At 42.1% G+C, this 26,686-nt stretch overlaps 1 protein-coding gene across 1 annotated transcript in view; it reads right to left on the reverse strand.

Annotated features, from left to right (window-relative positions):
- plpp4 (phospholipid phosphatase 4) overlaps positions 1 to 8,104 on the reverse strand; it is a gene marked incomplete at both ends in the record, with an annotated part of 78,416 nt that extends 70,312 nt beyond the window's left edge. Inside the window, one exon of the mRNA XM_080449490.1 lies at positions 8,016 to 8,104. Coding sequence (XP_080305616.1) covers positions 8,016 to 8,104 — 89 coding nt within the window. The remainder of the gene's footprint in view (positions 1 to 8,015) is intronic.
- Between the last annotated feature and the right edge of the window lie 18,582 nt (positions 8,105 to 26,686).

The raw sequence follows: 26,686 nt of genomic DNA on the forward strand, positions 1-26,686 counted from the left end.
GCAGGCTGCTTGCCATAAAACATTTACAGCAGCTTAGACATGGTGTAATTAGTCCAAAGCAATGACTGTGCAAATACATCTGCGCTGCTGATAAATGTACAACACAAGTTGATTAGGAAGCAGGGGAATTCATAGGAGAAGATAACAGCACAGTAGCAACTTTGTGAATGTGTACGTGGAGACAGTCCTCAACAGACTGTAAACGACACCACATAAGGGCCGGCAGTGGCTCAGGGGTAGAGTGGCCGGATGGGAACCGTGAGGTTCCCTGTTCGGTCCCGGGCTCCCCCAGAGTTGGTGTCGAAGTGTCCTTGAGCAAGACGCTGAACCCCTAATTGCTCCCGATGAGCAGGTTGGTGCCTTGCATGGTTTCCTCCGCCGTGAATGTGTGTGTGAATGGGTGAATCTAATGCACAATCTATGTAAAGCGCTTTGGATAAAAGCACTATAAATGCACCATTTACCACATATTTATTGGTGCACACCGGCGATTGTTAAATTAAAGAAAATGAACTAAAGCAGCCAAATGTCAAAACAAAATGATGCTTATTTATGGCAGTTTGGCTCTGAGTGCCACAGCCAAAATTCATTGTAAAAAAAAAGTGCTTAGGAGCCGAGATACAGCCTTTTTCAGTAAGAAGTTAAACAAAGAGTGAATCATCATATCTTGGGTTCTGATTTTTTTGACGTCTTAGACGTCCAGTGGCACTCAAGGCTTATGTTAAAACGGACGTCTTAGACGTCCAGTGGCACTTAAGCAGTTTAAGAACTCTGGCTTTCTTAACCCTTTTGCTGAATGGCAAGCCGTGGCCCCTGAGCATTATCTCTGCTCAAGCAGGTTAGGCGGATTGCTGCCTCAAAGCCCAACAGCAATCAGAACTGCTTACAGGTATTGCCTGCTGTGCCGGAGCACCACCCGGGTGGCTCTGTGCTTATACAGCCTACAGCTAAACCAAACTGTAAAATCCTGACTGTTCATTTAAATCAGAGAGTGTACAAATGTAACCAAATGCCATTTGGTTACATTTGTACACATTTGCACTACACTCTTGGAGTTAAACAAACAAGTTAATAAGGCATGCACATGTTCTCCCCGTGTCCCCTAGGGTAGGTACCCTCACAAAAAAACATGCAGTAATCCTGGTCTCTATACTGCCTCCCCCTGGTCAGTTCTGGGCTCTCCCTAGGTTGGCAGAGGGAGAGTAGCGCCCAGGATTACATAGGCAATTGGCACTGGGTGAAAAAATGGGTTACAAAATCGTGGGATAAAAATGTAAGTAAAAAAATAAATAAGGCATGCGCATCCAAAGATTAAAATGCCATGTGCTGGGCATAAACAGACATCAAAAAGGAATATAGACCGCATACTGGTAGCTCTTCCGAGCTCCCAGGCTCGAAACATCACCTGGGTGTTTATTCCAATAAATATGATTTTTGGAGCTTAAGCCAGGCTGCAGACTGCGTTTATTACACTAATGGAGTTACAAATGTTATTTTTTTTTCATCTTAAAACCAGGATCGAGAGGACACAAGGAAAATGACACATAGAGAGCATGTGAATGCTCCAGGGGCATATCAGGGTACAAAGAGAGATGGCTTGCAGAGATGGCAGTGAGGCCATGGGGAGATAGATGCACTGTAGTGTGCTGATAGGACAAGTGTGGATGTTGAACGTCAGGGCTGTTTAGTGCAGAGAAACCCAGATCTCTTCCTGCTCGCCCTGTGATGCCTGCCTGCTATCGTCCCTTTACAATTAATTACCCTCATCACTCTCACAGCGATCTGCAGACTTGCCGATCCGTGGTCTCTCTCCCTCTCTTTCTCACCCCCCTCTCTCTGTTGTGTTTCTCTCTCTCTTTCTGTCTGTTGTATTCTATCCACCTATCTCTCTTCTCCGCCCTCCATTCAAATATTGATATCACACGTTGACACCATCCCTGCCATGTCCCACCCATACAAACATCTCTATCGACCTTTCCCGTTTCTCTGTATTTGAATTATTTCCGTACATTTATATTTCATCTTATTTCTGATATAGTACTGCACATTCCTCCTCTATCTTACTAGCACTTTCTCATACACACAATAGGCTTTTGCTGTGTCTCTCTGTGTTTTATTCTATAGTATGTGTATCTGTGCATCAGACAAGTCACACACTTCTACACATTGCTCCAGTTCCAAACAGAAAACAATGATAATTGGCGTGGCTTTATTGAAACTGGCAACTCTTCTCAAGCTACTATCAGCATCGCTTCCCAACCTTGCGTTTTTGACATGTTAGCTGTCAGCTACTGTAGCTACCTTGAGGCCATGCCAGCTTACAAAAGCCAATTAGTACTGCAACAAATGTTCCATCTGCAGTCTCTACTATGAGGTCTGTAGTGTAGCTAAGCTACAGTATAGTAAAACATTACAACTCCTATCCCCCCAAAAAAAACATTTCTGGTCAGTTTGCATCAACAGCCTTTCTGAATTCATTTCTGGCCGTCTTTTCAACAACAAGTCAGTCACTCAAACTTTTCTCTCTCTAAGATAATGAGGGTCAGGGAATCATTGGATGACGTGTGATTCACTCCCTGAATCGTAGGCTGTCAAACTGAAGAATTACAGATGAAAAGAGGGAGAGGGAGAGGGGGGGAGAGAGAGAGAGAGAGAGAGAGAGCATCACTGCCACACAGCTGCCAAATGAGCCGATTACAACAGCTAGAGACGTGTAACATCTCTTAGTGTTTGCCACCAGCAATCCGTGGCAGCAAATCCAAGAAGACAGGAGACAGACTGAACTGGGAATGAACTGCACTTTTACAAGGGAGGTGTGGTTTTATTGATGATACGTCTGGTTTTCATTTGAATAGGGCAGTGAACATAGATTAATTCAAAACGGGCGCTTGAGCGCAAATTTTTACCCTGGAACATTGCAATTACTGTAAGTGGTCAGCACACTGGCTAGCCATCAGTTTTGAATTTCAACAGAACTGTATGTAGTTACTGTTTAACGGGATGTGCTATTTTAGGCAAGTTTGGAATAACTCAAATATTGTGTTCGGCACAATGTTTCTCTGTGATGTTTTAATGGCGACATTAATTGAGACAAAGGGGATTAATTAAGGGTTTACGGTATTTTCTGTGTTTTACACTTGCAGTATTCATCGACAAAGAACCACAGCCTTTTCTTTCCTTAAAAGTCAACCTTGATGTATGGAGACAGCCTAACAAACTCCCTTGACGGCTGTAACATTCTGCAGGCAAACATTAACCTTCCAAATTAAATATTTTCAACCCGAAATAAATAAAAGCACAAGAGACCTGTCCTCAAAGCTTGAGCTTAACAATCCCTGTGTTATTATTTAAAACTCTAAGGCCTGACACTCTGTTGCCTCAGTCGGAACGTCTCCAAAGGCTTTTGGAGCCTTTCTAAGGCTTTCAGCTATGCTGTTCATAAGACCTCTTCTGAGAGGAATGGATACTGTGTGTGTGTGTGTGTGTGTGTGTGTGTGTGTGTGTGTGTGTGTGTGTGTGTGTGTGTGTGTGTGTGTGTGTGTGTGTGTGTGTGTGTGTGTGTGTGTGTGCGTGCGTGCGTGCGTGCGTGCGTGCGTGCGTGCGTGCGTGCGTGCGTGCGTGCGTGCGTGCGTGCGTGTGTGGGGTCCTTCCTGTGTAGACTCCTTTGTTTACATGCCAGCTTGTTGAAATTTAACAAGTGTCTCCATCAAAATCTCTTGTGTTTCTAGCCACAATAGACTACTCTAATTGTGTCAAACTCAATTAGGGATATATATTATACCAGTACTGGAGGTGGTGACGTGACTTGCATGCTAGAGCTTCTATCACTGTAGAAATTCCATCTAAATTCTGTCAGTAAAACGACAACCTTCGTCTTACAAGTCTGCTCTATGAGCATGTGGATGCCTGTATCGTGTTGTGGAGTTCTCAGATTAGTACAAAGGGTTCCTCTCTGTCTGCTACAGCTACGGTAAATATCCAATCTCAATTGGTCAAATCTCAAAACATGGATGGATGTGCTTTATTCCGTATGACTCTGTATATCTCTCATCCACCTCAGTTGTTGTACGTTATTTTTCTCTCCATTTCTCCTTCCAATAAACGCCTGAGATTTCAGTGCGTATTGGAATACACAGCCATCCATCATACGCCATGAAATGTCAAGGTGGCAGCTTCAACACTGAGTGTGCTGTGGACTTATTTGAGGACACAAGGAGTGTCTCACAGTTGCTAAAGGAATACATAACATCTTGGTATTTGCCTAAGGCTCAGCCCTTGCTTGTTTTTGCTGTGGATTACACGCAAAGTGAAATAGCACCAATCTCATTATCCTCTTTCTATGATAATCAGCTAACCGATGAAAAGTTATTTGATCCCTCTGCCCTGTTTTTGCTCTGCGTTTCCAGTTTTTGTTTCATTCTTTGTTAAATGTCAAATAACGATTTCCATTTAGATTGAAGTTTTGTTTTACTCTCTGGTGGTGCATGGGGACCTGCGGGGTTCTTTCCATTCTGTGATGACCACGTGACACAGAGGGGTGATAGTGCACAGTTAAGCAATCGCCACTTGTTTGGTCCATTGTTAAGGTCAGCACACCTCCTAGGGCTGGAACAAGACAGACGACAGCAAGGTACATATTTTAAGGGCAAAAAGACAAGGCGTGATATTCCTCTGTCGGTCCTCTCGGACAGAAAATGGATCTGAATAATGCATAGAATTCAGTACTGCTCATTTTGATTTAGTTCCATACAAACAGAGCCAGTTCTCTGAAGGGAGACAATTTTCTTCACGGAAGAGTAAAACAATTGGTGTGGATGATCAGTCAATCATCGAGGTCCAATGACAATATACCTAAAATAAACAAAAAGATATCATAGATAAAACCATGTTTGATCCAGCAAAGCGTACAATTATAAGGTGTCCCATATGCCTTTGAACAATCTGTGCTCTCCGACTAAAGATAGTTCTCCAATCTCCAATGCACATTCTGAGCTCTCAGCTCTCACAAAAAGATTCCTTCACTATTTTCTTGTTTCATGTCCAAATTACAAATGAATATGAGCAGCAAAATGAGCATTCCCACTATTAATTTCTCCCAATGAATTCTGACTGTAGACAATAAAACTAGCAGAGCACAGCAAAAATTACAGTCTCGTGGGAGTTGCAAGGTTTTTAGGCCAGGCATTTTTATTTGCAAACATACACTGAATTTCCCTATGAGGATTATAGTAGTAGTAGCTGTTGTTATTATCATCATTATTATTAATATTATGCTGCAGTTTTATTACCAAGATAAAACCCACAGAATCAGAAATGTCCTTACAGATACCATGTGAAGGTCTTTTGTTTTGTTTTATTTTTTCTTTTCTTTTTGTAGAACTAAAAACAACATTTCCCCCTGTGTGCTCTACTAACAGTAACAAGGATCACCTACTGTAACCCCAATTATGTTGACTTGGTGCTGGGATCTAAGGTGAGACAGGAGCTAAGAACTGCTACCCCTCCAGGCCAGAAAGCTACTACTGTCTCTCGTCTGGACACGATCACTTCTTCCATGCAGTAATTAGTGCCATCTTCAAGGAGTTTTATTCAACTAAAGCCTATGGCAACATCCCACTATGCCACACACTGCCATGTCGAAATATTATTGTCTCACTTTTGTCTGGGGTTTGTAGCCTTAATCCCTCTTTGCTTTATAGTAGCTATAACAGTGCTTCAGTCCATGTTTCCCAAGTCACTGACTCATATTAAAGTTTACTCTATGTAACATAATTTCAGTAATGTGCATGTCTGCCGCTATCATTGCTTTTATACAGAAAATAATAGATAGATTAGTTGAAATGTGGGTGTTGTGGGCGCCTGTTGACATTGTAGTCCATCTCCCCAGCATTTGTAGTCTATCTGAGAGGCATGTGTTTTTTTGAAGATACTGGCACCCCACAAGGGGGAAAACATGCACACTCAATGTGAGTGCTGTGCTTGTGTGTGTGCGTGCACATTCAGCTGTGTGTCTGTATATATGAAGGCATGAGAGGCTGCACGCACAATCCATAATCAAGTTGAAGATGGCTTTGTGATGCTCATATTTACTATGACTTAATGGAGTGCTCTCAAAACAGGGACAGGCTCCTGCTGTAAATAGAGAGAAGATTAAGTCTGCCGATGAGTCTCCCAAATAGTTTATTAGGTTTAGCGTGCAGTGTGCTACAGGCCGGTGGACGGTTAAATTCAATTCATTACAGTGATCAAGGCCCTGTGACAGGGGAGGCAACACACACAATGGCAGAATGCTGCAGTCAGTTGATATAATGATACTGGAAGAAATTGCTTTATCTACGGTGCCTGGAATTCAAACATGCAGCAACATACAGACACATGACACGCGTGTGCAGGCACATATATACCCGTGCGTGTGTGTGTGTGTGTGTGTGTGTGTGTGTGTGTGTGTGTGTGTGTGTGTGTGTGTGTGTGTGTGTGTGTGTGTGTGTGTGTGTGTGTGTGTGTGTGTGTGTGTGTGCCTGCCTGTGTGTGTGCCTGCCTGCGTGCGTGCGTGCATACTCACACACACATGCACAGGCATGCACACACGCACACACACACACACACACACAGGATTACAAATCAGGAATGCTTTGGTATCATGACAGATTTTCACTGACATATTTCATTATTTTATTCATTCATGATCACAATCCCTAGAGTGACTTTGTCCACTCTACAACACGGTGGGATGTGCCGTTTCAGATCGTTTTACATGGCTCTGTGATCTGTTACTAGTGACAGCCCTATGGAGGCTGGCCACTTAGCCCAAGGACAGATGTTAATGATAAGAAATGTAGGCTGGCTGCACGCTCTCCAAATCAGAAAAGCCATTTCTTTTTTTCTTAAAGACGATAACCAAAACTGCAGCCAATTGAGTCATTTTTAGAGAACAAGACCTGGGGCTCTTCGGTTCACGTCAAGCAGAAAAATAATTGAAGTAATCATGATGCAAACGAGATTTGATAACTCCAGGTCACACAAGCAATTAATAATTCATTGCCACATTAGAACAGTTTGTGTTTAGTCAATTTCATGCTCGATGGTGGCAACCGAACCTTCCCGAATAAGTGTTGTGTTTTGACGGGGGTTTTAACACACGGGTCCCGCTGATGAACATTTTCACACGGTTTCTCTTTTTGTCATCAGACAAGCACACACTCAAGCGCGCGCACAATATCACAAACAGCTGCTCTTCTCAAAACAGGTGTGCGGCTGTTATATGGGGGTTTTCCCCGTTAACATTAAATAATGATTTGTCGATGCAACCTGTTAGAGAGAGTAAGAGGGACCAGCGGCTCTGTAACACGGGGTATAGATAAAGATCTGTCCATGGTTCTGAACTGCGAGGTGAGAGCGGGAGCTGTTCTTTCAGCACCACACAGCGATCAATGAACCTGTCAGACCATGCAGGGGTATTCAACGTTTTTCAGCCCAAGGACCCCCTAGCTGAGAGAGAGAGATGAAGCAGGGACCCCCCACTACATTGTTTACAATTGTGTTGCAGATTAAACTTTTTTCATAGATTTCATAGATAGCTTCATTGACTATCATCAGTGATGTGTAAATTCAGTTTTTTTTATTTCAGACATTAACCACCTAAAACTTCAATACTTAGTACTTGATTTGCTCCTTTTCCCCCCTACACCAAAAATAGCCAATCTACAAGCTCACAAGGCAGTGTGAGCTTGTAGATCTGCTATTTTCGGCTAATGTTCCCCTCAGAATGGGGATGCTAAAAAAAAATCCTATCACACAAAGATTTGGAGGACCCCCTATAGTAGCTCTGAGGACCCCCTAGGGGTCCCGGGCCCCCTGTTGAAAACCCCCTGCTGTAGACTACAGAGCTGCACGATCTTAATCACGATGACAACTTTATCCACAAAACAGAACGCGCTCATGTATATACCAAACAGGAAATATAATGTCCAGGTTCTGTTCAATCAAAACACAATGCAACTCGATATAATACTCACACGAAAACTCCGAAAAGCAGAACTCGGATTCCAATCTCCAAAGCCAGTGCTCTCATGTTTTTCCTGCGGTCGGGGGGCGGAATATTCATGGTTCTTCTCGACACAATCCCGTGAAGTTGAATAAACAAAGGGGAAGCGGTCAGTTCCGAGTCCTGCTGTTCACTTTGTAATCCACCGTGCAAGTGAACAGAGTTCACCTGAAGAGGATTCTTCCTCCCACGCCTCCTTCACCCTTATCTTAGCCCGTCCTTCCGTCCGTCTGCGGCTCAGCCTCAGCCTCAGTCTCAGCCCCAGCCAGGGTGACTTTGTTTATCGCAGCCTCCAGGTGCTAACAGCTGTTTTTCTTCAGCGTCCCTCCTGTGTCAAAGTTACCTTCACCCGCCGCTTTAATTAAACCCACTCCACCGTTTGGACTCCAATCAGGGGAGCAGTGGAGCGTGCAGCTACACGCACCACGTCCCACGAGGAATTAAGAGAGGTGCGCGTTGGTTGGTAGCGTGGAAGTAAAGAAAGAACAGTCAGTCAGTCAGTGAGGAGAGAAAGATGCTGCTGAGCGTGTCCGTGTGAGTGAGGGAGTGCAAAGAGTGGGCCTGAATGAACGAATTTGGTTCTCTGTGAGGAGGGGAAAATACACCCCCTCCTCTCTCTCTCTCTCTCTCTCTCTCTCTCTCTCTCTCTCTCTCTCTCTCTCTACTCTCTTTCGCTCCCACGCTCTAGCTCACTGGTTATCAACCTGTGGGTTGGGACCCCACAGGATTTTTTTGGGTGGGGGGTCCCCAGATGACTGTGAAGTGACAATCTTAATTACTTCTGCTGCCTAATGACATAGATCAGCTTTCATGAATAGAAATTAATCTAGATTTCGTTCACCTGTGTGATTCCCATAGCTGCGCGTTCCTCCTAACACAGCTGATTTTAATTACAGAACAACTCTGTTTTGAATCCCATTCAAGATGACATCCAGACGTGTATTACTCATTGTAAACTTACTCAGCACACTAACATGTATCAGAAAGCATTTTAGGTTAGAGATAAGCAACTTGGTAACAAACATTCTGCACAGTGGTCATCTCTCTGCCTTACAAACAATAACACTGGGTACCATGTAAGTGAGGTTCTAATAGCCTGAAGGGATGGAACATTCTGATTGGTTGCAAGGCCATTTCAGACTGAAACTTCAAAATAAAATGACCGAAAATGTCATTGCACTGGATCTTTAAGGAATTTTAAGACCTTTTTAATACCTTTAAAAAAAGACCATTACTGCCTCAAAAGTCATCAACAAACTATAAAAAACTGATCAAACATTGGCCAAATTGTCAAATGATATAAGAAACAGGCAAAACATTTGAAAATAGCAGATCTACAAGCTCACAACGCCTCGCAACGCAAGTCATTGTGAGCTTTTGTAGATTTTCACAATATTTATTTGTTGAACCGAGTCAAACTAAATGTAATGCCTCAACTCCTACAATTCCAAGTGCTTGTCAGGGTGGGGGCCCCCAGTTCAAATATGATTATTTGGGGGGTCCCCAGTTCAAATATGATTATTTTGGGGGGTCACGGCGCATGAAAAGGTTGTGAACCATTTGAGCTAGAGTCTAGCTCAACCTTAAAGCAGCTGATGACAAGTTTGTCTGGATTCATTGACAGTTAAATCTCTTCACAGATTAGTGAGAGCATTTTGTTAATACGTATGCGTCTAGAATAATGCTCACTGTGTAGCCAATCGTCTTTGATCACTGCAACACTACACATATTGTTTCATTTATTTTCAGGCTCTCTTTTATTACTATTTCACATTTGTGTAAAAACACGGAGACGCTATCCCAATGGCTGTGGTGGAAAGTAACTTAAAGGAGAATTTTGGACTAAAGTTTTCTTACCTTTTCTATGACGTTATGATATAGGATGAATGGTACAGTAGAAAATGTTCATAACTCCACCCCTGAGCCGCCACAGCTTAAAAGGTGCGCGGATAGGCCTTAGGTTAGATCACATATTTTAATAGCTTTTTTTAAATAATTTTTTGGTGAGATCTGACGTTCATAGTGACAGAACACTGTCCCAAAAAAAAAAAAAAAAAAAAAAAAAAAACAGAAGTCTCGCTAGACGAGATTGAAATCTCGAGATTTCAATCTCGTCTAGCGAGACTTCTGTTTTTTTTTTTTTTTTTTTTTTTGGTTGCATAGTGTTCTGTCACTATGAACGTCAGATCTAAAAAAATAAAATAAAATAAAAAGCTATTAAAATATGTGATCTAACCTAAGGCCTTTCCGCGCACCTTTTAAGCTGTGGCGGCTCAGGGGTGGAGTTATGAAATTTTTCTACTGTACCATTCATCCTAAGATATCATAACGTCATAGAAAAGGTAAGAAAACTTTAGTCCAAAATTCTCCTTTAACACATTCCATGCCAGAGTTTAATCTCATAATGTACTCACCAGTGCCTGTTTTTTTCATGTCGCCACAGACCTCGCTAAATAAGTTAAAAGTGCGTGTTCATTTGGTTCTAAACACACAGCGGATCTGTGAGAAACGGCCAGCGAAAACAGTTTCCAAATGCGAGCCGCCATCTTGAAGATACAGCCGATCAACGCTAAACAGTGATCAGCGAGGAGAAAAACAACAACCGAGAAAATCGAGTTTTAAACAGGATCCCAGACAGGAAGCGGATACGATCGAAAAAAACGGAACCCGAATAATTCTGTTTCCGACCGGAAACCGGAAACGGAAATGGATCAAAAAAATTCGGAAAGTGCACCTGGGGCAATTTCAATGGGAATCGGCGGTTCGCGTAGATCTACGCGACTGGCACGCTGCGGCTTTAAATAGGTTCGCGTAGATCTACGCGACTGGCATGGAGAGATCCAGTCATTTTAGGTGTTTGCTTTGATGTGTCGCTAATCACTCACCAACATACCAAGGGCAATTGACTTTTTTCATAGAAGCCCCTGTTGTCTATTGTGGAGACCCCTTCCACTGGCATAATGGAGTAATGTGTATAAACGAAAATCGCCTATTTTAGCAGCTCCAAAGTTCGTTTTGTTTCCACTAATCCTCATTATGCAGTGTCCTGACACTCAAACATGCACTGAATGTCCCTTCAGTTCTGCATGAGCTGCCGTTCATGCAGAACGACATGGAGCTGGTTGCTTGTTTCTCTCACAGAATCTGGCAACACTGAGGACTAGCTTCCACGTCGTTCTGCATGAATGGCAGCTCATAAGGGACATTCAGTGCATGTTTGAGTGTCAGGACACTGCATAATGAGGATTAGTGGAAAAAAACGAACCTTGGAGCAGCTAAAATAGGCGATTTTCGTTTATACACATTACTCCATTATGCCAGTGGAAGGGGTCTCCACAATGGACAACAGGGGCTTCTATGAAAGTCAACTGCCCCTGGTATGTTGGTGAGTGATTAGTGACACATCAAAGCAAACACCTAAAATGACTGGATCTCTCCTTTAAGTAAAATGTTGAGGTATTTTCACTTTACTTGAATATTTCCATGTTTCCATGTTTCCATATTCAAAACTTTCACTTCTACTCCACTACATCTCAGAGGCAAATATTGTACTTTTTACTCCACTACAATTATTTTAAAACTTTAATTACTAGTTACTTTGTAGATTTGGATTATCTTTTACATAACACACATTAACCACTTCAGACATATTTAAACGTTGGCCATTTGAAAATGGACCTACAAGCACACAATGGTCGCGATTAAACACATTGTGAGCATATATTGTAGATCAGCTATTTAAAAAATATTTTAATACATTTTAGACATGATATGATAACTTGTGAAACAGGACATTCTGCATAATGAGTACTTTCTACTTTTGATACTGTAAGTACATTTTGATACCAATACTTTTGTACTGAATTTTACTTGTAACAGAATAGCCTATTTTTACATGGCTATTGATACTTTTACTTAAGCAAAACATGTGAGTACTTTTTCCATCACTGCCCAATGGAACGATGCTCACAGCCTCATCAAGTTCAGCATGCATGGCACGGGGCCTATAAATGCACCCGAGAGAGACGGTATTAGTCAAAACGTCAATACGGGGCATTAGTTTGAACACTCAGCCTGACACATGATATTGCATTACTGTGTCCCATCGCGCCCGGATGGGGAGCCCTGCTCTGCCACAGTGTTTCTCTCTGTTGGCTCTTTCCAGTGGCGTAAAGTAACTAAGTACATTTACTCAAATACTGTACTTTAGAGGTATTTTTTACTTTACTGGAGTATTTGCAATTTTCAGTGCTTAATTACTCCTACTCACCTCAGAGGCAAATATTATACGTTTACTCCACTACAATTATTTTAAAACTTTAGTTACTAGTTACTTTGCAGATTTAGATTATTATTACAAAACATACATTAACCACTTCAGCCCTATATATATTTCTGCCATTTGAAAATAGCCGATCTACAAGCTCACAATGCATGCAATGCATGCATTGTGAGCTTGTACATCTGCTATTTTCAAAATATTTGTAATACATTTTGAACTTGTAAAATGGGACACTCTGCACAATGAGTACTTTTACTTTTGGTACTATAAGTATATTTTGATGCCAACACTTTCATACTTTTACTCAAGTACATTTTGAATACCGAAAATGTACTTGTAAAAGAGTATTTCTACATTGCAGCATTGATCGTGATTGTGAGCACTTCTTCCATCACTGGCTCTTTGCCAATATCCAATCAGACCCGTTTCAACAGAGCCAGCGCCTGGGGTCCAATAGGTGCAGTCAGACAGTGATGAAGGAGCATTGGGCTGAAGCCGACCTGCAGGCTGCATGAGAGAAACCTGGCTCGCACTTCACAGACACACATGAATATTTCATGCCCTCTAAAACCTGTCTTCCTTGCATTACCTGCCTGGCCCTGCCTGCATGGGCCAAAGAATGGCGGGGACGTTGAAAGCCCTGACCCAAAAAGTCTTCCATAAATAAGGCCTTTCTGGGTCACACAGACTTCACACGACGCACAATTGAACCATTATGCTTTTCTGTGTAGTTCATCAATTCTGCATGATGATTGGTCAACAAGATGTTGAATGTGATAAGTCAAGTGTGACTGCATGGGGAAGAAGCACATGCATCCCCCACAAACATGGCCAGTGTCCAGAGAAGCACTATCCCTAGGCGGTTGTGTTGAACCGCTCTTCTTCTACTGTCATTACATTATTTTTTATTTTGTTACCTTCTTGTGCTGTAGGCCTACAATGTCCTTGAGTTTGAGAAGAAACCACATTAACCGGAGCTTCCCTATGGGCTTGTCATAATGGGCATATTCTGCAGCAGATCTACAAGCTCATTTTGCGTCACAATGCCATGCTGTGAGTTTGTTAATTGGCTATTTTTGCTATTTGCCATACAGTGAAGTATAGGATATAGCGTTATATTATTATTATTAATAATAATAATAATAATAATAACAATACATGCATGCATGCATGCATGGGAGAACACAGACAGAGGAAGAGGGAGAAACAGACAGAATAGGTTTTGATCTTGTCTCTGTAGTATGTGTGATCTACTGATAATCTTTGTTAGCTGACTAATGAGAACATAAAAACATGGAGAAAATTCAGATGGTGCAGGAGGGAAGAATTAACTTCAAAGCTTCGTTGCAGGCATATAGATGTTTACAGCTTTGAGGGAGTTTTATCACGCTTATTATTACAACCTACATTTTCAATGTGATTGCACCTCGTGGCATCACAGCAATGATTCCGGTCAGAACCCATTTTGAAACAGGCATCAAACAACCGAATTAATGTTGAATAAGAGACCAAAGAAAATAGCTCGTCATTACCCTGCTCAACACAAATAACATTGGCCTACAGCCTTAGTGGACTTTGTTATAGGAAAACGAGTAACATTGCATAATTTTTTTAGAGGTCACTCAAAGTGTTTGGGTCCATCCTTCAGGGAGCATACGTGCACTCGAAAGTTTCAGTATGCAAGTGGAAACTTTGGCCTAAGGATGGCGTGACAGAGAAGGTCCTTGCATCACCAAAATCAGTCAGGGTCACCCTCCGGGGAGCAAGAAGGTTAACAGCGAGCTTCATGGCAATCCAGTAGTGTTCAAGATGTCTTGTTTGGGAGTAAAATGTGGGCAAGTGAAAGTTTTGGCCTAATATAGTGCTAGAGGAAAGATCACTGAGTCACCACCAAAATCAGTAGGGGTCATCCTCTGGGGATCATGATGATGCATAGCAAATTGTATGGCAATCCAGACAGTGTTAAAAAAAAGAAAAGAAAAAAAAGGTGTTTGGGACCAGAGTGGGACCATAATCGTGGACAGACGGATGGATGGATGTGCGGGTGGGCAGACTGTCCCTGCCGCTAATGTGCTCCCACATTTGCCCACACAAATACAGCATAGGTTGGAAGAGTTTCCAGTATCTCATGACTCATCCTCTTACAGAAGCAGTTGGTTGCTTGGTTTACTGTCTGAGTTGCAATATAATGTTGAGCGTTATTTGGCCCAACACACTCATCATTACTCCCCACAGGCTATGCGTCATGGGAAAACATCAGTCACTTTATAAGACATATTGTTACTGCCTGTGCAGCCTTTTTATTTGTATTTATTCATTACCCAAAAGTTTTTTTGTTTTTCGTCGACTGACCTACATGGAAACCTGTATATTTGTCTGCCTCAATGCGCAGTGTTTTATTTTATCCCCATTTGTGGTGGGGCTCTAAGCATGGCTGTGTCAGCCAGTCAGTCGCCCTGTCGGTCAATACGTCCAACAATATACCTTGAAAACTACTGGCTGGATTGCCATGAAATTGGGTCGAATAATTCCCACCAAGTTTAGATTGTGACCTTGACCTTAAAGCTTTTTGAGGCAAATTGTAAGCATCGCTTTGGAGCAGCTTTCCGATTCCTATCAAGGTTCATGAACCCATCCATTCTCAAATTACTTTCTTAACAGACAGACCTTGGTTGACCTTTGAACATTTTGACCCAAAAGTTAATCATCTATTCGGAGCAGCCTACTGATCATTTCCACCAACTGTCATCTGGCCCCCTGTTCTGGAGTTATGTGTAAACAAACAAAGAAATGAGCAAGAAAACAAATGTAATGGGGTGCCTCTGGGATGTGGAATAGGTGATATTCTCTCCCAAAATAAATGCATAGCATCTCGATAATCAGCGAATTATGTCGTTTTTAATATACTGTATATTTATTTGAAATTAATACAGCAGTATTGGTCAAGTGGTATCCAGACCTAATAGGCCTAGGAAAATGCTGGCAGATGCAAGAAAGACCATTCCATCTTTGGGCTGGAATATCCATCTATTACAGGAAATATTGTAGTGACACATTTATAATTGAATACAGTATAAATGCGTCTTCTAAATTGCAACATTGTTTTCATCTTCTCTGACCTAAAGGTTATGAGTGATGTCCAGTAATGAGACAAAGTGGATTGATGTAGATGGGAAACAATTTCAGTGGAGCAGCTTGGACAAAGAATTATATATCTGCTGCCAAGATTCAAACAGACCTGTCACAGATACCCAGACATGCCAGGGCCAGTTTTTTGTCCTTGGTTTGGCAGTAAGGTCTTTCAATTGGCAGCGGTAAAAGATAAAAGGCTTTCCAACAATATATTTAAATTATATTGTAATATGAAGTGTATAATTAATTAAAACACACCTAGTCAAGGACATCCTTAAACATCCATGATGCAATATGTAATGCAACACTTCCAACAAATTGCTTGGCATATGAGAGGTTCAGCTAATGTTAAACAGGACATACTGTTCTTTTTTACATAAAGAAATGAAAATTAACTCATTATTGAATGAACCATGAGAAGAATTTAAGTGAATTAACCAAATAAATGCGCACGCACGCACACACCTTATTCTCTCCTCGACCCCATTACTCCAAACTGATAGGTACTAATTCTTCCCTTTCATCATATCACCATTTTGGAGGCCACATTATTATGTAAGGAAAACTATTAATAAATGATGAATAAAATGAGGTAATCACAAATAAGGTAAATAACTTTTTTTATCCTTGAAAATCTTCCCTGCCTCTTTGCTGGTATTAGATTTGGCAGAGCATGTTTTATATCATTGGATATTCTCTGTGCATGCAACTGTGGAAAACCTTTTAACCACTTAAGCCCTATTTTATACTGCTGTGCAAAAATAGCCAATCTACAACGCTTCACATTGCAACGCTTCACATCGCGTTGTGAGGTTGTAAATCTGCTATTTTTTTAACCAGATGTATATTTGTGTCCTGACAAATATCACATTGGGTTACACAGTAAATACATGTTTCACTCTCCTATTGATTGGCTGGTCTCTTGATATAAGGATGATCAGTCTGATAAGAGTGTGTATTAGAACCATTTTGAGGCCTTGAACCTAAATATTTGCATCATGTTTGTATTACATTGGGCATCTGGGTCATGCACAAGTAAAACACTGCAGAAGACAAGATTTGTTCCTCCAACAAACACAATTGGCAGTGTTAATGGTTGGAAAGCCGGCAGAGGATTGTGCCCTTAAGTTCAGTGTATTTATTGGCAAGTGCGACCACACGTTAGGGCATATAATTTGTCTCTGCATTTAACCCATCCGAACCATTAGAAGCAGTGGGCAGTCATGTTTTGTAAATTATTATTCACTTAGATCAATGTGGAGGCCGAGGGGATACTGATTTGTGTGTGTGTGTGTGTGTGTGTGTGGGGGGGGGGCCTTTTAAACTACAATCGTAAATTGGACACGACTAGCTTGGGCTGAATGAGCTCTCAGACAAAATAATTACTCCTTCACTTGGAGAATTGTGAATGTTTTATGTCTGACGAGACTTCCACCCATCTGAAAAAGATTATACCGACTACTTCCCCATTCTGTTTGACAGTAGACTATTTTTGTATGTTTTAGGGGTGACATAGGGGTTGTACTCTGGGGGCTGATGTGTCTGACCATCCAGCTTAACATGTGTATAGTAGACCTAGGAACGCACTATGAAGACCTTTGAGAATTAGGACTGAAAGAAATTATAATGGTGAGGTGAATCCAGTAATAATATGGGATGCTGCCGGGGGGGGGGGGGGGGATTCTCATCACGTCACTGAAAAGGCTTAAATACGAAAAGCAGGCCAAGACCCTAACTGTACATTGTTCACTGCGGATAAGGTTTCAAACGGTGAAACGGTGAAAAAAAAGAAGACCCCTTTACCCTGGATTGAAATCAGGGGTGTATGTGTACTTTGTTTTGCACTTTCTATTAGGGTTAAGGATGCCTGAGCCTAATGATGGTGTTGTAATTACCTGGGCATACAAAAATAGATCAAGTAAAACTGTGTCTTAATGAAGGAACAGCTTAGTGCTGCCCAGAACTAACTTTGTGGGTAACAGAAAAACTAAAATAATTTAGGCAAAGAATTAACTACACTATATTTAAATCACAACAGTTTCCACAATGAGTCACTCTCATATCTTTTGGAATTTCAAATGATACGTAGCCTGCGAGGTTAGTTCTGGCAGTATACACTCGAGAGGTTACACGCATGCTCATTAATATGTGGCTGCATACAGTGTCATGCAAGACCCATAGGTCATACACTGACGTGGCAATCAGCTGACCAATTGTGCCGGTTATTTAAACTCATCTAAATCTGCGTTCCTTCCGCTTTGTGTGTTCTGGTTTGTTGTCATGCGGCTGCTTGCTCCCACCGCCATCCCAGCACCACCAGTGGGCTCTGCTATTGGTTTTGTTCCCCATGGGGGTGTGTTATTGTAGATCTATCTCCCTGCTCTTAATGGTTAATGATGGTTGTCTAATTGTGCTGAGCAGGGAGAAAAATGGAGCAGAGCCTGAACGCCAAGATAAAATATTACATCCACACTTGTATTCTCATTCTATAATATTGGTTCAATCTATTTGTGAGTTATCTGACTGAACTGTATTGGCAGGATGTTCATTCCACAAGGGTACAGTATACTGCGCTTTAAGATACCTCAGTCCTATTCCTTGCTATTGTAACCTGGTGTGGCAAGGAATTTACTTTTAGATAATAAATTATGTCCACCAACGCCACCTTGAAGATGTTAAATCAAGGAAGAATGAATGTAGAAGTCTATAAATTGGGTTCCCCAAAAATACAGAAGTTCGAACAATGAGACATGAAGTCCCCCAAACAGACATTTATTAATAATGAAATCACAGAAAGGTAAACGCTACAGGTACTGTGCAATGAGGCAGTATTATTCACAATCTAAACGCACAAGAGCACTTACAATGATTAAAACACAGATCACAGCCAAACAATATAGTCAAGGTACACTGAATGCATCTTTTAAAACCCCTGATATGCATACAGATCACAGACACAATTAACTTGAACCATAGAGTCAACAGCCAGTGGGCAAATGACCCCCATTGACAGGGGGAACTAAGCTAAGAGCTGAGCTAAAGAAAAGCTACACCTTTATCAATATAAGCCTAGAAACACACACACACAGCAAACGTACAGCATGCAAATGGCAAAGGAGCGCCCATTCACATCAATAAAACAAACCTTCTGGGGAAGTGGACTATATTAGTGAGACCATTGTGAACCCAGATCGGCTGCACCACTCAGCACCCTGTTGACTCACAGCACTCAGTATCTGGGGGTGGAAGAGAAACAAAATACAAAACATAAATTAATACAGTGAGAAATGGCTCAAATAAATAACCATACTAACAAAGCAGCAGTGGCGATCTAAAGGAGGTTGGGATATAAAATAGACATTTAATACACTGCACAGTAGACTACACATGCAGTCAAATAACCACATTATGAAAATAAGTTGTTAGTTTGTGTACCTGAAGTTGTGTTGTGTTCTGTCATAGCCCCTCGCCACATGAGCTTGAGTCGCCACCTGAACTCAACCCGAGTATAACAATAATGTGGTTATAGTACCAGTCTGCAACATGATTAAACATACTGTACATGCGACATGTTACTCATCCTGGCAGAGCACAGAATAAAACATAAGCATGAAACCCAGTGGTGTAAAGTAACTAAGTACAATTACTCAAGTACTGTACTTAAGTAAAATGTTGAGGTACTTTTACTTTACTGGAGAATTTTTCCAATTGTCTATACTTTTACTTCTACTCCACTACATCTCAGAGGCAAATATTGTGCTTTTACTCCACTACAATTATTTGAGAACTTTAGTTACTAGTTACTTTCCAGATATAAATTATTATATTATAAAACCTACATTATCCACTTTAGCCCTATTTTATACCTAGACTGGAGAAAATAGCCGATCTACAAGCTCACAATGCGTCGCATCGCGACGCGTTGTGAGCTTGTAGATCTGCTATTTTCAAACATTTTAGTACTTTTACTTTTGGTACTTTAAGTACATTTTGATACCAATACTTTTCTACTTTTACCCAAGTAAATGTTTAATTCAGGACTTTTACTTGTAACAGAGTACTTCTACATTGCAGTATTTATACTTTTACTTAAGTAAAACATTAGAGTACTTTTTCCACCACTGATGAAACCCCACAGCCAGCACCACCAAGCAGCAGTGTTGCCAGATGGGAAATGTTGCATTATCGAGGAGGCTTAAAAAAATTAAAATTATCGTATTTGAAAGAAAACTATCCTACACAGCCAAAAAAGATAAATCACACGTGTAAATAACTAATTTCACCAAAAATTATTTAGTGTAGGAAACAACCTACGTGACAAAAACGCATCACATATGCTGCGTGGAAGCAGGCAACTTCCTGTACCTACACAAATAAAAGCCTGAAACTGAACTGGAAAGACGCGACCAGTGTTTTTAATGCCTCCGAGTACTAGCCTGGTTCCAGACCATAGACCCCGCCCACTCTCTGAGTGGGGCTCCTCTTGGTCTGGTGTCATAATGTGAGCCCATGGCTTTTCACGGTAGAAGAAATACCTGTCAAATCAGAGTCGGAGGTGAGGGTGGGTCTAACGACAAGCCAATCAGCGCCACGGGGCGTTCTCAAGCTGTGCGACACTAGTAGCCTGGCATGGCCAGATTAATATCACTGCGTAGATATTAGTCTGGAATCTCTGTGTGGAACCTGCATTTCCGAGGGGCAAATAAAAAAATGCCTCTGGTGATAAACCAGCCCCATATTTGCATACTGGGCCCTGATTGGTCCCTCACAACTTCGGAGGGAGAGAAATAGAAACTCTATTGAGAGGGGCCAGACCTAATCTGCCACGGGCAATTTCTTTTTGCAATGGCAGATTCATAGTGCGACACTAGCCTGCGACGTCACATGTAGGCGGATCCTTGGATCTCTTGTGATTGGTTTAGCGAAATGCTAATCCCCTCCCCCAAGTAATCGATTACAGTGCAGCCAATGTCAGACTGAAGCTCCACGCAGCTTCAGTCTGATAATCCGGCTATATCCTGTCAGGAACTGGTGTTAGGACCCAAGTGCAGGAACTCAAACTCAGAACTCAAACAAAGGCAGGAGATGAAGATCACATAAACTTAAAGGCATACTAGGTAACGTTTTCAACAAAACTAAAGTTAAATTGTATATCTTTTGTGAGCGGCAAAAGTTTCACAACACCCACTCCATGAATTTCACCCCCGGAAGCCTTTTATTTATATATTTACTATTGAACGGTGAAGGGGAGGACTTTCCCGGGGAAATGACGTCATCTGGCCGGAAAACGGAGGCGGAAATGCACTGGTTTCCTGTTTGGCCAGGAACTAACGCAACGGTTTCCTGTTTGGCCAGGAACTACGCGCTAATAACAAAAAGGAACCTCACGCTGATTTTAAGAGAATGTAGGATTGGAAGATCGAAAAAGAACAGAAAAAGAAAGCACAGCTCATGGTAACTAATGCTCCACTGGCTAAGAGAAACGATCCGTAGATAGTATAAAACTATTAAAAGATCGCTTTTTGAAACGCTTCCGGCTTCCGGTGAAAACGAATGGAATTCTGGGTAATCGAGGACTAGGGAAATTGTATGCAGTGACGGTAGTGACCAGCAGAGGTTGCTAAAAATCGTTATTTGTGATTCTGCATTGTACAACTTTAACTTTACTTGGTGAAAGACACAGGATAACAGTACTGTACATACATGGAACATAAAACCTGACACTAACTTAAGATCCAGCACTGAACAAACACACAGACAGAGTCTAAATAGTCACTGGAGCTCATCACCCAACCAGGCTCAGCTCCTCACAGGTGACAGCACTCAGGGAGTCTTTGCCTCAGGTAGAAGGGAGAGTAGGAGATTGGCTGAGGCGAAATAGGAGCAGGGCAAGGAAGGGGCAGAGGCACACTCAGTGGCTTAACAGTCACATGATGGACACAACAGGGGCCGTGATCGTGACAGTACCTCCCCTCCACGGGACGGCTACCAGACGTTCCTCCAGTCCAATCAGGACAGGCTTCAGAATGACGGGGTTGGGATGTGGAGACCCTCGGGCAGGCAGGGTAGGTGTTACGGAGACGTCCCCTATACGGGCATCTCCTGATGTCAATATATGAAACGGCTATGCTCTAGGGTCGTCCTTATATGGCGAACGTACGTAGGATGCTTCCTACCGGCTTTATAGGGCTGAGCTACGCCGGATAGAGCCAGATCAGAGATATTTCAGTTCAGTGACTAATAAGTATAACTAACTAATAAGTATAACTAACTAACAAGAGTGAGGGCCTTACACACCATTCACTCTACCACATCTGATCCATCTTCCGGCCTAGTTACTAGGGCACCCACGAGAGGTACCGTTTTAATTGACGGCGCTCAGGGCAACCTGCTACCAGCAATCCACATATACGAACTATCGTAGTTCTCCCCAACAGTAGGGTAGACACAAGCGGCAAGGCAGGGAAAGGGGCTGAAACCCCACGGAGCGTTCTTCCACTGCCGGCCATGGGACATAGAAACGAGAGTCCAAATGGCAGGGGAAAGGGGCTAAAACCCCCCGGAGCTTTCTTCCACTGCCAATGGGAGACGGGATCCGAAGGACAGGGAAAAAGTGGCCAGCAAGGGCTCTGGCACGGGTCATCATGACGACACTCAACGTGGAGCAGAGGGCGCATGCTGGTCAGTCAGGGCAGGAGGGTAGGGCAGGGTCTCCAGGTCAGAGGAAGGCAGGAAGGACAACGTATGACGCTGGACAGCGATGACGTCACTTGGGGAGCATGGGGAGAGAATGGCCAAGGTGTGCTTTGTTCAGCGCTGGGAGTTCCGCTGGGTCCAATTATGGCTGGATCTTACTGTCAGGAACTGGTGTTAGGACCCAAGTGCAGGAACTCAAACTCAGAACTCAAACAAAGGCAGGAGATGAAGATCACATAAACTTAACTTTACTTGGTGAAAGACACAGGATAACAGTACTGTACATACATGGAACATAAAACCTGACACTAACTTAAGATCCAGCACTGAACAAACATACAGACAGAGTCTAAATAGTCACTGGAGCTCATCACCCAACCAGGCTCAGCTGGTCCTCACAGGTGACAGCACTCAGGGCAATCAGAATCTTTGCCTCAGGTAGAAGGGAGAGTAGGAGATTGGCTGAGGCGAAATAGGAGCAGGGCAAGGAAGGGGCAGAGGCACACTCAGTGGCTTAACAGTCACATGATGGACACAACAGGGGCCGTGATCGTGACATATCCGAGTACAGGTACAGATACTGATCTGATCCTGATTTCCTGACTTATTTTGAAAAGCGAAATCAGATCGTGAATCAAAAGCCAGGGCATTTAGTAAATTCACACACTTTTTTGTGATATGGTGAAATTATCGTACATTTGGGCATTTTTGGAATTATTGATCGTACATCGTACAGAGGGTAAAATAATCGTACAAATACGATAATTATCGTACATTTGGCAACACTGCCAAGCAGCCTGTTTGGTAGACTGTAGGGCATTAAATAATCACACTGATTGACAATGAGGAAGTGACAGTGCAGCCATATATTGTGGCCCTTGAGGCTCAACTCTGACCAGCTACACTGTATTTGGCTAACTTACCCGAGGTAGGAGGGATTCAATTATTTTGAGCAGCTACAATAGCAAGAAAGCAATGAAAGCAATGACATGTCACTGGACAACCAAAGAAAATGGGATTGGATTGAAAAATAGGGGAAATTTATTTGATGGAAAAACCTATTTTCTTTCTATGGCTACAGGCTAGTATAGATGATGTCCAACTCAAAATGGTAGCATAATTATTTGGAAATTATTTGTATTCATTTGTTTGATGTATGTATTTATTCGACACAACAAATACATACATCCTAAATGTGCAAACTCTTTGTCTGTCTGTCCGACCGGCTTCAAACTCTGCGTTTACTGACGACCCAAGGGAGTGCCGTGCCCGGCATTGAGTCGGTCGGTCGAATAGGTAGTTGTTGTCTTGAACCGCCTATCAGACCAATACGCCCATATGGATGTAGGCATACATTGAGATCTGGTTGTCGAAACCACAGTTAGAAATCTCCATGTATGGGCATGAAAGGTACACAGACAGATAGACGGGCACAACACTCAGAGACACTTGTACAATGTCTAATGAAATGTTTAGCAAGACAAAAAGAGGTATACTCATTCACCTGACACCCTCTCTGTGGCTTTGTTTCATGAAATGTTCTGTTTGTTGCTTGTTTTGGTCAGTGTTACACCAGTCCCCAGAGTGCCGCATCCTGGCAGAGGCGGGCTCTGCTTTTACACTGGATGAATGACTCTGCTATTAGAGGGGACTCTGGACTGGGAATTGGAGCGGAAATTATTGTGCCTTTAAGAGAGATGAGAAAGAAGGGCTGGGTGGTGGGGGCAGAGGGGCAGGTATATATATATATATATATATATATATATATATATATATATATATATATATGCTGTATATACACACATACATACATACTGTACATAGAGAAAAAGACAGAGTGATTGCTCCTTCACTGTGTGTGTGTGTGTGTGTGTGTGTGTGTGTGTGTGTGTGTGTGTGTGTGTGTGTGTGTGCGTGTGCGTGCGCGTGTGTGTGTGTGTGCGCGCACGCGAGAGAGAGAGGCAGACAGACAGACAGACATTATCCCCAGCGTTGCTTACAGTTATTTACAGGCCACATCGATATTTATTTCAAACATGACTCTGAGTTATTGCATTTATCTACTCAGCTCATAATTGGTCCTGACTCTGCCCCCTCAATGCTGAGCTTGTCTAGTCTGAGCGTTGTTGGTCAGTACCGCAGAGATGACTCATGTGTGAAAGATCGTTCCGGTTTCAGACTGGATACAAAATTATTTACCCATATCAAGGTCAAAGGAAACTACACGGATTTTCTCGAGCTTGAGTTTATTCGTTAAGCACGGAACATCCTATTTATAGGTTCTGCACCTGTTCACCTTCACACCATAGCTATTGCAGGCTCGTTCTGCCTATGTGACTACTCAAATGAGACTAAAAACACAGTGCACACCATCTGGTTTGTATAAAACAAAGACTGTGGTGTACTGTATACCAATGCTTTCATTTCCACATCAGCACCACACTTATGATACCGCAGGAAACCTCCAGATATTTAATTGGTAAAAAATTATGACTGGCACCACTTAATTGAATGATTAACAGCTTTTACTCCAAACAATCCATAGTATGGAAGCCTGTATTAAATGCCTAAAAGATGACATGTCATGTTGCATTTCATTGCATCTGGACACAGTCTTGGTGCTTTCCAAATTCCAAGAGACTTGATGTTACACTGGCTGATTGTTTACTGTGCATCAGTAGACTACAATTTAACTTATGTGAAAAACACAAGGATTATATCAAAAGAGTACAATGCTTATAGCAGGTATAATGGGCTTACAGTACTGTGCTGTATATTAGTTTAAATGTTTCAATACACTGAGAACTCTACCTCTAACTACGATATTACCGCTAAGTTATTCATCAATCGTCTGTCACCCTCACCCTTTCCACTGGGAGATTTTCATATAGCTTAGAAACAGAGACATTACTTCCTGAGCCTAATGAGAACATATCGGTGAGGTGATAAGGTAGTGGAGAGAGAAAAGCTGGAAGAAATTGAGGTGACAAGGAGCTTGGGGAGAAGTAGGAAATAAAGGACCTCAGTGATGTGTTCTGAGAATCAACACTGCTGGGACATTTGTCGTGTATCGGGTCCTGTGCTATAGAATATGGACAAAAATTACTTTATAAACATTATAAACCCAGGAACTGTTAAAGTGTTTTATGACATAAGGAGACCAAAAGTCACTAAGTTAGATAGGGGGTCTGCTACAGTCGAGTTGGTCAAGATAACACTTCTAAGTATCCTGTCTATTGTTAGGTGTGAATCTAAATCACCGCACCCGGCCGATAATAATGTATAACTAGAAAAAGTGCTCCTCGGAGCACAGGTCTCCTAGGTCAGGTAGGTTATTGTGGAGTCCTGGTGGCACTATAATAGGCCAATGTGAAAAGGGTGCCCGTTTCTTCTTAGTGCCTTTCACGACAATCGGACACTGCATTCATGATGTGAAGCATTTTGTTCCAAAAATGTGTTTAGCTAAATTAGACCTTCTGGTGGCGCTATAACAGGCCAATGTTAAAAGGGTGGCATTTATTCCTCAGTCTAGTGGGAATGTGCGTGTAAAATTTCACGGAAATCGCAAGCTGAGTGCATAATTTGAGGCATTTTGTTCAAAACGGACCAATCCTGCAAACTTTGGAAGCCAGCCTTAGCCAATGAGGATGGAATATGGGAAATCGGACAGATCCGTGTTCATCACATGGCTATAGAGATACTGTATACCGATTTGCATGACGTTTGGATAAAATCTGTAGGAGTAATATAAATAAATTGTTTTTGCACAAATCGGCCTACTCGTGGCGCTATAACAGGCCCATGTGAAAAATGTGTGGCAGAGGTTCTGAATTGGCATCCAGGGAGTGTGTTTGCACTGGTTTTGAGGGGAACGGGGCTCCGTGTTTGACAAGTAAGCGGATGCCACGTTCAACAGAATAAAGCAGATTCTATGGACAAGATGCGCTATATATTGATTTGACCCAAATGTATGGATTGCATGGACTCTGACAATAAAGTGAATTGTTGAGAATGAAAACCTCGGACTCTGAGCTGTGATCGCTTATTCCCATCCCGGAAACGGACCCTATTTCTGCCGGTCGCTATGGTCAGATACGACACATTCTTTCCTTTGCACACAGTGCTCCCCATATTACCATCAAATTAATTATTGATGAGCAGTTTTATAGAAGAGACAGGACAAGCTTGGACATTCTAATCCTGTATACCTTCATTTATACAGTACAGTTTTCTATTATTGCGATCAGCATTCACAGTAAACCTTATAATTATAACTACAGTAATATGGAAATAATTGAACTCAAGAGCTTTAAAAGAGGCTATCTACCTAACCTGAGCTCTCCAGGCAGGCTATTCCAGAGATTGATCACAAAGCTTCCTTTTCTCTTGTCGATAGCCTAGACCTAGATAAAGCCAATAAAGATGAATACCCACTCTCTTGGCCGTAATGTAAGTAATACATACCATATCTCATGAATTATAGCTCTGTTTCCCAACAGTGAAGCCTCTCTTTGGAGGTAGTCCAAAATGTT

The sequence above is a fragment of the Gymnoscopelus braueri genome (genome assembly GCF_963280865.1).
Source record: "Gymnoscopelus braueri genome assembly, chromosome: 14".
NCBI lineage: Eukaryota > Metazoa > Chordata > Actinopteri > Myctophiformes > Myctophidae > Gymnoscopelus > Gymnoscopelus braueri.